Genomic DNA, 14,872 nt, shown 5'->3' with positions numbered 1-14,872 from the left:
CTATAGCAGCATAGGTAAACAATAAGGTAAAATTCCTTTGTCTATGGTTCTTAGCTTCTTTTGCCTAAGAATTGTTCACAATCTACTCATTATTTTATTGTTTCAACTCTCTCCTTCACAATAAATAAACAATAAAGATAAAAGGAGAAGAGTGGAAAAATGTATATTTTAATTGGTGTTAGGTAAAATAGATAATATTTGTGTAATTGTGAAAGAAAAAGTTGATAGCTAAAGTAAAATTGTAAACTGTTCACAAGATAGTATACCTATCCACCGGTAAACTTGCTCTTAGAGCATCTCCAATCCATCCAAAATAGAGGATGGATGTAACACATTGAGGGGAGATTTTGTAATTTATTTCATTTTTTCTTCACTTTTTGTACTTTTTGGGAGAATCTTTGAGGGACCCATCGTCCTTTTTAGAGTTTTGGAGGAATTTTGTACTCCAAATTTACTTTTGATCCTCTATTTTTAGAGGACCAAATTTACTTTTAGAGGACCAAACTCTAAAAAGGACGGTGGGTCCCTCAAAAATTCTTTCAAAAATTACAAAAAGTGAAGAAAAAAGAGAATAAATTATAAAATCTCCCCTCAATGTGTCACATCCATTTTCTATTTTAGAGAAATAGAGGTGGATTGGAGATGCTCTTAAACAAGGGGAGACAACATCAACAGAATGTGGCAGCATCCAAAGTAGTATTTTCAATTTATTTAATCTCGATTACAAGAATGCATCTCAAGAACACAATATCAGCCCATCTATAAAACATTTTACACCAGAACTAAGACACAACAATTAGAGAGAGAGAGAGAGAGAGAGAGAGAGAGAGAGAGATTAGACAGGGAGGACCTTCTTGACAATATCCTCACTGAGCGCCTTGATCTGGGAATCAAGAGCCTTAATGGTCTCCTCCTTCTGCGCCTCCAACTTAACCAGGGCCTCCTCCAGCTCCTTCTCCACCTTCGCCTTCCCTTCGCCCAGCTTGACCTCCAGCTCCTCCTGGGCCTCCTTCTGGGCCTTGTTCAGCGCGGCCGCGACCTCCGCCCTCGCGGCCCTCATCACCGCCGTCGCCTGGTCCTCCAGCTGCTTCAGCTCCTCCGACGCGTCCTTCACGCTGGCAAGCTTCTCCTTGATCTCCGCGTCCCTTTCGTCCATGAAGTTCCCCAGGGGGCTGTAGTAGATCTTGTCGAGGGCGAACATGAGGAAGAGGAACTCGGCCATGATGATGGGGAGGGTGAGGTCGAAGTCGAAGAGGGCGGCCTTCTCGAATTCTTCGGCGAGGGAGGGGGGAGCGGAGGCGAGGGAGGCGGCGGCGACAGCGGCGAGGGAGGAGAGGGGTAGTTTGGGGATTTGGGGTTTGGGGAATTTGGAGAAGGAGATTTGGGGGAATTGGAATTTGGGTTTAGAGGTAGGGGTGGGGGAGGGAGGGGGGATTAAGGTTTTGGAGGAGGCCATGATCATGTTGGCCATAGGGGCTGTTTTGGGGGTGTGAGTGTGGTGGTGTAGGAGTGGAATGGTGGTGGTGTGTCTGGTTTTTGTGTGGGGTGGGGATTGGTGTTATCTCATTGTATGCCACACAAAAGAACGATGATGAGATTGTGATCACGAAAATGCTTCCATTTTATGTGGGGCATAAAAAAATCTCTACGGTCATAATGCCTTGTTGTCTTTTACGATTCAAAAAGAACTTTTAAAAAAATTATCTCTAGATTCTTTCTATTTTTAACCTTTTTTTTTTTTTTGTCTCTCTTCACTTATTATCCATACTATTTTTTAAAAAAAATTTCAAATACCAATCCAAACATAGCACGATTTTTGAATTGTTTCGTTTCATTGTTTTTTCTCGTAACTTTTAGGTTTTGTTACAATGTAAAATATTTTTTCAGCAAAACAAACTTCAAAATTTTTATTTTTTGGCGTTTGGTTAGCACATGAAAATTATTTTCAAAAATCGACAAAATATGTAGTGTAGAAAGAGGGCTTAAACGAGGGAATTCAGAGAGAGAGAGAGAGAGAGAGAGAGGGAGAGAGAGTTGAACGTGACTACGGATTGACGATCGAAAAAACTGAGCAGTTAGAATTGCAGTAAAGGCAGTGGGTTCATTTTGGAAAAATAACTTACGGAAGATTTAAAAGTACATCATTTTCATCCAATTAATAAAAATTATTTTCCTTAGTTTTTATACAACTAAACACCGAAAAATAGATAAAATATTTTATTGGAAAACATTTTACATCAAAACAAATGGAGCCTTAATTTGTTTTCTCGGCTGAAGGAATGCTTAAATATCGATTTTGGTGTTGCGAAAAACATTTCCATAAGTATTTAAGCACACACAAACACTTACATTCACTCACTCACAATAGGGATGAGTCCCACGCACACTGAACTCAATATGTATGCTAAAAACATAGTTAAGAAATTATTATTTCTATATAAAAAATTGAATGAATTCCAAATTAAAGTTAAAGAATTTTGATGCAAAATATTATGAATTCAAAATAGTAATTAAGAAGTGCATATCATGCACGTACCAGAGAAGGGTGTGCATTGCAGGAGTATTATTTAGTGACAAAAGGTCATTTATTTATTTATTTCTTGAATTTGACCGTTAGAGGTGTTTGTGACGCGCATCTCAACTAATTTTTTCCTCGATTTAATCAAAGGCACATCATCCCTGTCAGGACTAACAAATACACAAGAAATTATTTTATTACAGCTTGAACAAAGATCGAACCCTAGTCTATTGTGTGAGGAGCAAATACACCAATAAACCGGACTAATATTTCGTTCCTCCTCCCACTATGGTCCAAGTCAATGTGAGAGAGGGCATATATAAATATAACCGTTACATGAAATATCCCTCCCGTCCAAACACACCCTTAACCGAAGACGCTTGCGACCGGCTGAGAGAGCATCTTCCCCGTCCTGTACCAGATACCACCCCGCCTGCCTGGCCTGCCCATCTTTGAACACTCCGAGTCTCCGACCACAACACTACATACCCAGTCAAGAGAGAGAAATTTGTCTTTTAGAGAGAGATTTGAAAAGATCTGTAGATGGCGTCGAGTTCATCGATGAACAAGATGGAATTACCTGTATCAGATCCCTCAAAAGGAGGAGGAGGAGACGAGAGGCTCTTCAAAGGATCTGGAATGACTAAGCGAGGTGCTTACGCCGCCATATCTTACATGTCTTGCGCTGGTACGAACCTAAAACCATATCGATTATGAGAGTGGAAACTACGTTGATTTTCTTGGGTAGATTTTTGATGTGCCTGTGTTTCGTGATTTGAACCAGTTATTCGAGTTTTCTTTAATTGCTTGTTTCCTGATCGATTCGTCTGAGAATTGTTTGGCTTCTTATGGAGGACCGAAGTCACATAATGTGCGTGCGGGAGCGCGAGAGTGAGTGTGAAAGCGCCTTGCAAAACAAAAACATCCCGAGCTAGTAAAACGTGCAAGAGCGAGAATTGAGAGCGCATGGGCGTGATGAAGGATTATGTGACTAATTGGAGGACTATATCTGTGAATCGGATTTATGAATGTCTTAGGGAATGATTATTTGATCCATAGAATTAGGTTTTTTAATATCAGAATATGTTATGTTGGAGTAGTTTTTGTTCGATGTTGACGGTATAGCAGGGTATTGGTTTGGCGCCTTGTTTTACTAGTAGGTGACGGTTTTAGATGTTTTCATTCACCGACATATATGTGGAGCTTATCAGTTGTTCCGTCCAAAGGTGCAGCAAAGAGCAAATCTTCACACTTCTCACATTTGCACGGAAGTTGAAATAATAATTTAAAGTTCACCGGTGAAGGTTTTTGGCTTAGTGCTGTGTTCTGTCAAATCTTTTAGGAGCAGTCCGGTTTGGACCTCTACTCTCTAGTATGTGCAAATCCTGTGTTTTGCTCCTACTCTAAGAAAATCAAATCATGTATTCAATCAGATTATACCTTACTGATTGTCTTAGCAAATGGTTGTTTGATTCATAGAATTAGGTTTTTGAAGAACAGAACATGAAATGTTGGAATAGGTTCTGGTGATTGTTTCAGATGTTTATATTCAAATGTGTGGAGCTTATCAGTTGTTGCTTCCAGTGTCTATTTGAAAGGCGCATCTAAGAGAAAATCATCACTGTACACATTTACACAAAAGCTGAAATGGCAATTTAAAATTCACCGGTGAAGGTTTTTTGCTTAGTGCTGTGTTCTCTCAAATCTTCAAGGATTTTAGGAGCAGTCCGGTTTGCACCTCTACTTCTAGGGAGTACATATCCTGTGTTTTGCTCGTACTCTAAGAAAATCAAATCATGTATTCAATCTGATTATACCTTATTGCTTTCTAAGCATTAGAAGATTGAGATAATCTTCTACATGTCATGTGTTTATTTGTTGCTTTATATGTAATAATTCGTTCAAGAAGTCACCTCCCTGCTTACACTTTTCCCTTGATCTTGGTGCCCGTTTAGTATCTTGAAAGTTGTAAATATCAGGGAGTATTTCTTTTGTGATGGACTGATATGGGTATGAACTAAGGAAGCAAGGTTACCAGTTACAAAGTTGTCGTAACCCTGTGAATAAGTTGGCACTGCCAGTGTAAAAATGTCTAAAAACGTCGAATGGTTCACATGGATCATTAGATCACTGATCACAATTTAGCCTTGTGCTCTCTTTGATCTATCACAGTTTTCAATTTGTGCTATCTGCCATTGCAGTTGCGATGAGGTTTGCTGTGGTTACAAACTTTTACACTTGCCTCTATCTCTACCATGACCAATCTTAACTGGTAGCGTAAGTGCACTCCTTTTGGACCTTCTATCAGGAATTGTCGCGAAAATCTATGAACTCCTAGCTTAATTTAAGTAGAGTTTCCTTTGCTCAGAGAAGGAGAAATGCACTAGGAAAGGCGAATAAATGAATATCTAGCCAAGAGAATAATAAAATGAAGTTTCTCTCAGCTGATAAACATGTTGGACTGATGTAGGTGCTAAGATTGCAATGTTTCTATGGTGCACTATGTGTGTGCTAAGCATGTGATGCTCCAGGCCAATCCAGTGCTCGACATGGAGGTGGATCACCCAATCTTGATGGCCGAAAGAACTTGTAGGCTCTACCATATCATTTAGAAATGAAAATACTTTTAGTTTCCTAGGTTTTGCTAATGTCATTTCAACTTCACTCTCCACTCCCGGGCTACGATTCAAAGCAACATTGGCTGTACTTGTATAAATGGTTTTGCTAATTCCAGTGGTCCAATTAGCTTGATCCGTTGTACAAATTCTGTAATTTCTCATTATGACAGATGCGAGTATGGCTTTAATGTTTCACATTTTCTTTCGTGGAATGTGGGCTTTTGGTGGTTAATTGTCGGCATTGCACCTGGCCTTCATTCCTCACCCTCCTGCTTTTGGGAGAATCGTATTGCTGTCTACTGGACTTGAAACCCTAGAGACCTGCTAGTCTGCTACCTACTGGGATACATCAAGTTAGCTTGCATCAAGAAAGCACTTGAATGCGATACAGTTAATGTGCTTAAGATTCTAGATGCATGATTTCTCTTATATGCTTGTAGGTTAACTGACATGAGCTTGATTTGCAAGTAAAAGAATTTTTGGAGGGATTGGTATGATTATTAATCCATGATAAATTTTGAGGTAGATCTTTCATTTGATAGAAACTCAGTTAGGTCAATCATCGATGCCCCCACCCCTAAGAAAACTTGCTTTCCTTAATTCAGCATATCGTTTATGCTTAAGCCTTATTGTTATTCCTTTACTCTTGATGTTTCCTCTTTTGTCTTCATTATGTTATGACCCCTTTTCCATTTGCAGTGCTGTTGGTTTTGTTCAACAAAGCAGCTCTTTCTTCATATAGCTTCCCAAGTGCCAATGTCATCACTCTCCTCCAGGTAGGAAGGCAATGAATGCGATTTTCAGAAGTTGCTGCTCTCATATTCTCACAGTTGTTGTTTTCTAACTCAATACCTATTGAATATTTGTCCACTTATTGTGCTGACATGTTGATACAAGTATTTTTGATACACATAATATTAGTTTCTAAGCAAACCACCACTGTTTGACTCATCTTTTTTGTTTTCTAGTAGGTGAATATGCTTCTTCTGACTAAGCAATAGATCCTTCACCACTAAACCTTTAGCTTTTCATAATTTTGCAATCTCGAGCCTTCAGTTTTTTTTATTGGTCTTCTGTATTTGTTCCTTAAGTTTTTGTCTTTTTTTACTACAGCATCTTATTTCCACTGATCAGGATGGACCCTTGCGAATGTGATGGTCTATGTTAACATGTGTTCTGACCTGTTGCTGCAGATGATATGCTCATGTGCTTTTCTTTTTGCATTAAGACGCTGGAAGCTTATCTCCTTCGGCGGGGGTGAATCCTTGAGTATCAGTGACAAGTCCACAACATTTGTTCCATTGAAGACATTGATCCATACCCTACCCCTTGCAGTGACTTATTTGCTTTATATGGTACAAAGTCCACATAGTTCACCATATAAGCTTTTCTTTTGGTGGATTTTTGAGTTGCCAATCTGGTTGTAAGTAATTTATAGCTACCGATATGTTTTCTTCATCCTTGAAAGCTAGCTACCATGGAGTCTGTCCGCGGAGTAAACGTACCCATGTACACCACCCTCAGGAGGACAACCGTGGTATTCGCAATGGTTGTTGAGGCTGTCTTGGCAGGGCAGAAGTACACGTCTTCTGTTGTTGGAAGGTAAACTGGCCTTTATAACTCCTCCTTCTCCAAGTGTATATCCTGTTGGTCATCAGAAGATGCTGAAGATTTAATTCAAGCAATTTAAATGCAAAATGTTATTTGACTCCGTCTCTAAACTGTGCTCAATGAAGGTTTTTGTACTGTTAATTTTGTGAATGCACTTGATTGGTTGTTCTGGAGAGCTGAATATGAGTAGTAAACATAATTTCAGGATTATGAAAAGGATTTATACTTACACTTACCATTGTAGTTAACTTCCTTTAGATTGTGGCTCAAGGATTTCTTCTTGAACCTCACCTCAAATGATTCCCATCGAACCTCTAGTCAAGGTCTATAAATATGAGCCTCTCTCCAAGCTAATCCCCACGAAGTTTGGATGATGAATTACTTTTCAATACAATGCAAGGACTTACATATGCATGTTCAGGGCCCTTTTTGTTTTCCTTCCAAATAATTTGCTAGATCTTCTTGTTAATGACTAAGAGGATTTGCAGACCCTGACTTTTACCTTGTAGAAGGATAGGACAGAGAGCCAATTCAGATCGGCTGGCCGAAAAGGTCTTGTCGTCATAGCCTCATATGTCGTGGCATCAGGGAGTGTACTATCATATGCTAAAAGCTTGTCTCATTTGAACTATGCTTTTCAAACGTAACAAAATCCAACGAGAGTTGAGACCATCGTTGTCTTTAAGCATAACTATAGCTTCTTTTCAACACTATTCCATGGACAAATATTCATGTACGTGCAATTTTGTTGTTTTTGCCTTTACATAACCAAGCTATGATATGTTAAAGGTCAGTGTATAATGATACTTTTGTTGGAGATGGAAATATTTACCTAAAACACGAAACATATTGGTGCAATGTCCATAAAGTAGTCTCAAACCAAACCAAACTAAGCCTTGTGTCCCAATCAATTGGGGTCAGCTGCATGAATCCTATTTTTCCATTTAGCTCTGTCTAGAGCTACCTCTTCACTTAGATATAGTAAGCCCAAGTCCTTCCGTATCGTGGTATCCAAAGTCAGTTTAGGTCTTCCTTTTCCCCTTGCCCGACTATCCGCTACTATCATGTCTCTCTTCTTGACTACTACGTCTGCACGCAGGGCTATATGGTAAATATGCCCATAAAGTAGTCTACCGGTGAAAAATATGTGGTTTTACAGCTAGAGTAATGTTTATCTTATTCGAGGAACGAGGAACCTAGCCCTACCCACCGAGGATGGGTTGGGTAAATTTGCAAACACAGATCTACCGAGAAGACACTGTTATCAATTAAAGACTGAGTGCAATACTATAAAGGTGAACCGAGGACAAGTCAAATGAGAGGCTCAGTTATCTTGTACATTTATGGAAATCATGTACGTTGGCATCTTCTGATACGTTGTAAATTACATGCATTATACTCTCTCTTTAATGTATCAAAGAAACAACCAAAAAACAAGCAACAAATGATTGTCTGGCAATACCTAAACCCAAATATCTTGAAAGTGACTCTGGTATAACCTTCATTGATACCTGTGGGGTTATCGATCAAGATCGGTTAACCTCACCTGAGCCTCTGGTTCGGATGGATGGGTTCGCCTAGCCTTTTGCTTGATCTCCACAAGCATTGTGCAACTAAGGGCCAGACCGGTCGGAGACCGAAAAGGCCCTCCAACGATCTAGTTAGAAAGTGTAGGAGGAAGAAGCACTAGGGTTTAGAGAGGTGAAGATTGCGTACCGTTCTAGGGTTTCATCCTTGCCTTTATATAGACCTCCTTGGCTTGCCTTCCAATCCAGCGCATGCCTCACACGCTCAAAAACTGCCCCGGCTGACGTCATGCTTGACTTACCGGATAAGGGCGTTATCGTGCATGTGCATGAGTTGTCACCCATGTGCGTTCGTGCCCATCTCGTGCCCTAGCCGCTCCAGGTGATGTCATAGCTGGCGTAGGGAGCAAGGCGGTTAGGCTCACGTGGATGAGTTGGCCTGTGCGAGTCCACTGAACCTAAAAGCACAAACCTTGAGGAGTAGAGTGTTGACCCTAGTATAGTTCGGCAGTTGGATACTTCATATCCGAACTTTTCCACCGCCAATTCTGGCATCCGAACCTAAAAGTCCGATGCTCGACTTGATTTGATTAGACAGAATCGAAGGACTAAGCATGGCCTTCTGCCGAGTGTATTGAGTCTGACTGAACCAAAATATTCGGCCCACTACAATACCCATTTGGTTGGTGGGTTCCAAGTTCCAACTATCTTGTGTGAGTCCCCCTTGGAATTGACACATCTTTGAGTTTTTCCCAGTTACTCTCACATCTAGGACCATTTTCCTATGAATTGTGAACCTTTTTAGCTTTTGGTACTTTAAATAGTCAATCGAGTGCCTAGCAGGTTAGTTTTGGATCACTTGACAAGTTATCTTCCTTTTTACCCCCATTGTTATGAAAACTTGCTTGGGTTATAATGTCCCTAATTCCTCCATTACAGTTAATCATGGTGCATAGCATCTTTGGCTTTGATAATTAAAGTTGTGATTGACGTTTTCTTTTTCACATGAAGTCATGTTGCTATCGTTTAAATTGTTATGATTCTAATTCCTCCATGTAACCAAAACGTTAAGGTGATATCAGTGTGGCATTGATCGTTCTTGGTGCATTTATTGCGGGAGCTCGAGACTTATCATTTGATTCCTATGGCTATGCTGTTGTTTTCTTAGCCAACATTACTACTGCAATATATCTGGCAACCATAGCCCGCATAGGTAATACTTCTTCTGTTTGGAAGACCCTTTTCAGTAGCTTGATGGTCCTCCTTTTCACTGTTGATACTTTCATTTTTCGCAGGTAAATCTAGCGGCCTCAATAGCTTTGGACTTATGTGGTGCAATGGTATGTTACCAGAGCTGAAACAAAATGTACCAAAAAAAAAAAAAAAAGAGCTGAAACAAAAGAATGTCATGTGGACTTGATTATCTTCTCTTTCAAAACATCTTAGTATGATTCTAACTCATGAACTATAAGATAATACCATTTTACTTTCTGATACAGGAATAATATGCGGGCCGTTTTTACTGTTCTGGACATTTATCAGGGGTGACTTGGAGTTGACATTGAATTTTCCATATTTGTTTTCACCTGGGTTTCTGGTAATTTGTGATCTTCAGTAGGAGTTTCATAGTTTGCATACGAGAGTTCTATGCTCATTTGCTAACTTGACTAGGATAATCGGCATATTGTTCCTTGTGGGCAAGAGGCTCTGACATCAGTTTCACGTCTCACTTATCAAAAATGAAAAACATAGAATTGCGCCCTATATCATGCAGATTTTCAACAAGGGGAGACATTATATTTTGCTTGATAATTTCATTAATGAGTATACTAGCATTCTATATCCTTATTTACCTTCTGCACCTCTTTTTCTAATCAATCACTTGAAGCTTTGTAAAGTTCATAATTGACCTGTACTTCTTGCCGCATTAGAGTTCTATATGTGCCTGCAAATTGGTTATTCTTTATCTATTTCAAAATTGTACTAGCATTTTTCGTCGTTGACTACCCTTTGCATTTCCTTTCAGATTTTCTCTGTAGATCTGAAGTTTTGTATGGTCTTAAATCTGATTACTTCATGTTGCATCGGTAACTAAAGAAAGATATGCACCAGGTTATTCATCTGTTTGATTTGAGTCTAGAAAACTGTGACCTGATTATATGTTTGGCCATGAAATTGTACATCTAGACACAGACACTGAAGTATTCCAGAAATGTTCCAGGTTTCTCTAGAATTCACTAGAATATTCCGGACTCGTCCGGACTTCTCTGGAGTGTTCCGGGGCATGCTGGAACCTTCCTGAATCTTCCAGAATCCTCGACATTGTGATGGAGTCTTCAGTGTTTCTCTGGAAACTTCTAAAACTAGTCTAGAGATGTTCTTGCCTTGAAACTTCCGAGGCTCCGTATAAATAGGAGATGAGAGCCCACTTGGTTAGAGTGCGCGAGAGAAACTGATGTAGAACACGTGGAGGCCCAATTCCATGATCAGCTGGACCGAGCCAAACCCCGGAAGTCTAAACGGTGTTTAATTTCAGATTACCCAAATCGGCTAAATTCGGACGAGCTCAGAATAGGCCCAAACTTGGTGGGCTGACTTATTTTCGCGCTCCAGTCGATACTCATTAACCGTAAAGGTTGATGATGAATGGTGTTTTTCGGCCCGATTCATTCGTTTAGGCTTTCTATTGCGTTATTTTGCCGTTTTAGGAAAGATTTGTTTCGTTAATAACTCTTAGATCGTAATTCCTTTTAAGTTGATTCTTTTTGGGAAAGTCTTGTTTTTCTTTCCCGTTTTCAATTTTAGGAAAAGCCCCAAATTCTGGGACTTTTTAATTTCCAAGTTTATTTTTAGGGTTTCTAGAGTTTCGGCCTATATAAAGGTTTGTAACTTAGGGTTTATGTAGCTTTTGATTAATAATATTGCAGAGATTTTCTCTTTCTTTCTTGTGCGCAAGATTTGCTCGTTGCGACGAGTTGTTTATCTCGTTTGGATTAGTACGCTAACTAGTCTCTTTGTGAATTCCGCTGCGTCAGAAACGCTCAAGGTGTGAGTGAGTGAGTGTGTAAGTATGAGTGAAGAAGGCTCTCAAATGTAAGTGAGAGGTGTTTTGTGTGTGATTGAGTGAGTACTCGTGTAACCTTGTATTGTGTACGAGTGAGAGTATTCATTAGAAGTGAATTAGTTTGCGGTATCCAAACTCAATATATTTAACCCCCGCCGTGTCCCTATACGTGTCCCTCCCATGTCCCCACCTTGTCCCCTAAAAAGATTAGTTAAATTTAATGGACATGTCACATAGCATGTCTTGCCGTGTCCCCGAGTCCTTGTGTTCGAAACAGGGACACGCTGACCTCTAGGAGTTTGGGTGCTTCATAGGTCCCTAAAGTTCCTGACAATTGCGGAGGGAACCGTCCTTAAGTTTGTTCAATAACATTTTCGTTCCCTATCAATGTCTAATGTGATGACGGAGGGAACTGTCTTTAAGTTTGTTCAATAACGTTTTCGTTCCCTATCAATGTCTAATGCGATGAGTTGAGCATATGTTTTCACATCTTCAGTTTTAGCTTAGATCATGTGGTTTATGTATTCACCAGGTCTATCTTATTTCTTCTTCCTTCATCTTGTTCTCTCTGTATGATACTCTCATCACAACCTACTTGTTCCTTGAACACATTCTTGACTGCAAGCAACTTGCGGACCAAAACCAAAACTTGAACGCCTTCCTCGAATCTCGACCACATCCATCCGATATTGACAACCGGGCAACTTGCGGACCCAAACCAAAACTTGAACGCCTTCCTCGAATCTCGACCACATCCATCTGATATTGACAACTGGGCAACTTGCGGACCCAAACCAAAACTTGAACGCCTTCCTCGAATCTCGACCACATCCATCCGATATTGACAGCCAGTCATTCCAACATCATTGACTCTAGAATCATGACTATAGTGATGGCAGATAGTTGAAATCCGAGAAGTAATCTTGTTTCTCCGAAGTCAATGCATAGTCCTTTTTCATTTTGTAGAACCTATTTTAAAGGAAACAAGTATAAACCTTTGCAATTGCATTGAAAAATTAAAGTGTTTTGACTTTTTCCAGATTTGCAAATTCATCGGACAGTTCTAGTTTTTTTGTTTTCATTTGTTTAGTCATCAATCATTGACGAGTGATATTCTACTAGAAGTTCAGGTAATCTTTCCATCTTTTATGCCTAAATTATGTGTAACTCAAAACTGTAGTTATTCATTCCTTGTGGGTGCTTGTATTTTTATGCACTTGTTTCTATCTTAGTTATTACAATGATGCTGTAACTAAAGGTAATGCTTTTGCTGATTTATTTCTGTATCGTCAATTGCAGGTTGTGTTGCTTCTATCCTGCATACTGGCCTTCTTCTTGAATTATAGTATATTCCTGAACACAACTCTCAATTCAGCACTCACGCAGACCATTTGTGGCAACTTGAAGGTTTGTTTACCCGCGGCTTTTCCTTATGGCATGCACAATTTTCCCAAATGTGACCAAAGTCTTGACAAACTTGCACATTAATGTGGTAATATTACCCTACGGAATATGCAACTAGATCATTTTCAACCTAAACAAGTGACACTGCTCCAAGAATGCTAGAGCTATTTGACCTGAAATGAGATGCTCTACAATTGGAAATTTGGAATGAGAAGATAAATGGATTGTCTTATGCAATACGGTGAAACTCACAGTGTGCATGTGGACACTCAGAGGATTGCTTGCCAAAGTTAACCAAGAATTTGAAAAGGGCTACAAAATACAAAGAAAACCGAAATACTGCTTTTTTGTTGCCATGCTTTTAGGTTTGTGATAGATAAGCCAATGAAGGGAAGGGTTTAAAGTAGTCAATTAGGGTCACCCTATAAAACTTGTTTAGCTGTTCACCACTTTGGTTAAACTGGGAAACTTCTTTTTCAACAAAAGAAGAAGAAGTGAAGTTTGGACAATATGTAGGGAATTGAGTGAGAGGTGGCTTGATTTTGTGAAATTGGTTTGAAGTTTGATTGATTTGATTGGGCGAAGCTGTGCAGTAAGATGGCTAAGGATGTAAAAGAAATCTCTGAGTGGCACGGTTCCTGGAGTTCATTTATTTTCTTGTTCGATATAGGTCCTTATAATCCTTGCTTTTCAAAGTCCAACAAACGCTCAGTTCCTTTTTTTTTGTTGTTGTTGTTATTGCTGTAGGATCTTTTCACCATTGGACTTGGCTGGATGTTGTTCGGTGGGCTTCCATTTGACTTTGTGAGTGTGAACTTCACTTTCTGTATCTCTAAATGGCACTGTTATCTGGACTTTTCGTTTTTATCACTTTGAACTCTGTTTTCGAGTGTTGCTCTTAAGAGATAGTTTGATTGGTTTACCTTGCAGTTGAATGTTTTGGGGCAGTTGCTTGGTTTTATTGGTTCGGGCTTGTATGCATACTATAAGCTCATAGGGAAGTAACTGCTAAGGCTGCTTCATTAGGAATCCACAGTTTTTGATTTGATGGTCACGGCTTTTTGGAAGGAGATATACTGGGTATAAGCACTCTACTTACGAAGAAGTTTGAGCCTAATTGATTCGGGGAATCGTCATGCTTTTGTTGTGGAAAGATGGGGGGCTGGAGGCACAGTAGGCATTTTAGACATATTTTTCTATTCTCTTTGCTTTACATGTTAGATTGATATTCTCATGCTATGGTTGGAAATCGACTTTGGGAATACATACGAGAAATATAGCCAATTGACTGGAAATTTGTAGCAGCTCTACCATGATTCCAGTGCCTTCGTCATACATCTAACTAGTTACCTCTCACTTGGGTTTTTTGGTATAAGTTTTGGCTTAAAATCTGTTACCAAACCAGATTTATAGCTACATAAATACTACAGTATTGATGAGCTTTGGAAAAGGTCAATAGAATATAAAATATGTGAAAAAGATGGAGCGGTGATAACTGACATCCAAACAAGACTGATTTTTTCAGAGTTGTGTGTGAGAGAAGATACAACTAGATTTGGCAATTCAGTTTTTCCAGGAAAAAAATTCTGGGCTTTTCCTTTTTCTAGTTTGAACAGACCTTTTTTTTTAGCTGAGGAATTGGAGTAAAGGCCTAATGGGGCGTAATAGTTTGGGATTTTAATGATGTTCAATCAAGCTAATCTTTTGCTTGATTAATTTTGTAAGCGGGACCTTTGAGCCCAGCAGTTCATATATCATTATTTGGGTCTGAGATGAGCCCAGACCGGACTGGAGGGTTGGAAACCCTTTTGTGACAACCCAATGGCCAAAATGGAACAGTGGTCCTTTAAATAGGGATGAAGGGAGTAATATTTAGTGGATACCAATCCATGACTTATCGAAGGTGTGCAAAAAACAGGAGGAGAGAATGACAAAATGAAATGTTTTATTGTAATAATGAACTATTAATTTGTACTTACCATTAATCTGAACTCAAAAGTAAAATATTTTCGAGGGTCAAACTTAGGTCTAGATTCATGAATTTAGTAAGGGAATATATGGTAAGCAGAGTGTTGGAGCTTTTGTTCTATGCCTGTACTGATCGCGAAAACATTTATCTGGTTGGTCCCAT

The 14,872-nt window shown here is 39.4% G+C and overlaps 2 protein-coding genes across 2 annotated transcripts; one reads left to right on the top strand and one right to left on the bottom strand.

The window, feature by feature from the left end:
• Positions 1-679: 679 nt before the first annotated feature.
• Positions 680-1,623, bottom strand: LOC131313356 (ATP synthase subunit b', chloroplastic). The gene has a single exon (XM_058341632.1). It carries the CDS (start codon positions 1,469-1,471, stop codon positions 836-838), a length of 636 nt encoding a protein of 211 aa, XP_058197615.1. The 5' UTR covers positions 1,472-1,623; the 3' UTR covers positions 680-835.
• A 1,217-nt stretch (positions 1,624-2,840) lies between these two features.
• LOC131315663 (UDP-N-acetylglucosamine transporter UGNT1-like) lies at positions 2,841-14,045 on the top strand. The gene is made up of 10 exons (XM_058344853.1): positions 2,841-3,206; positions 5,836-5,912; positions 6,330-6,491; positions 6,605-6,738; positions 9,356-9,486; positions 9,569-9,613; positions 9,773-9,870; positions 12,637-12,744; positions 13,489-13,545; positions 13,672-14,045. The coding sequence occupies exons 1-10, from the start codon at positions 3,062-3,064 to the stop codon at positions 13,744-13,746; spliced, it is 1,032 nt and encodes a 343-aa protein (XP_058200836.1). The 5' UTR covers positions 2,841-3,061; the 3' UTR covers positions 13,747-14,045.
• The last annotated feature ends 827 nt before the right edge of the window (positions 14,046-14,872 follow it).

This window comes from Rhododendron vialii, chromosome 2a, assembly GCF_030253575.1.
Source record: "Rhododendron vialii isolate Sample 1 chromosome 2a, ASM3025357v1".
Classification (NCBI taxonomy): domain Eukaryota; kingdom Viridiplantae; phylum Streptophyta; class Magnoliopsida; order Ericales; family Ericaceae; genus Rhododendron; species Rhododendron vialii.
This window is presented reverse-complemented; position numbering and strand designations above follow the sequence as displayed.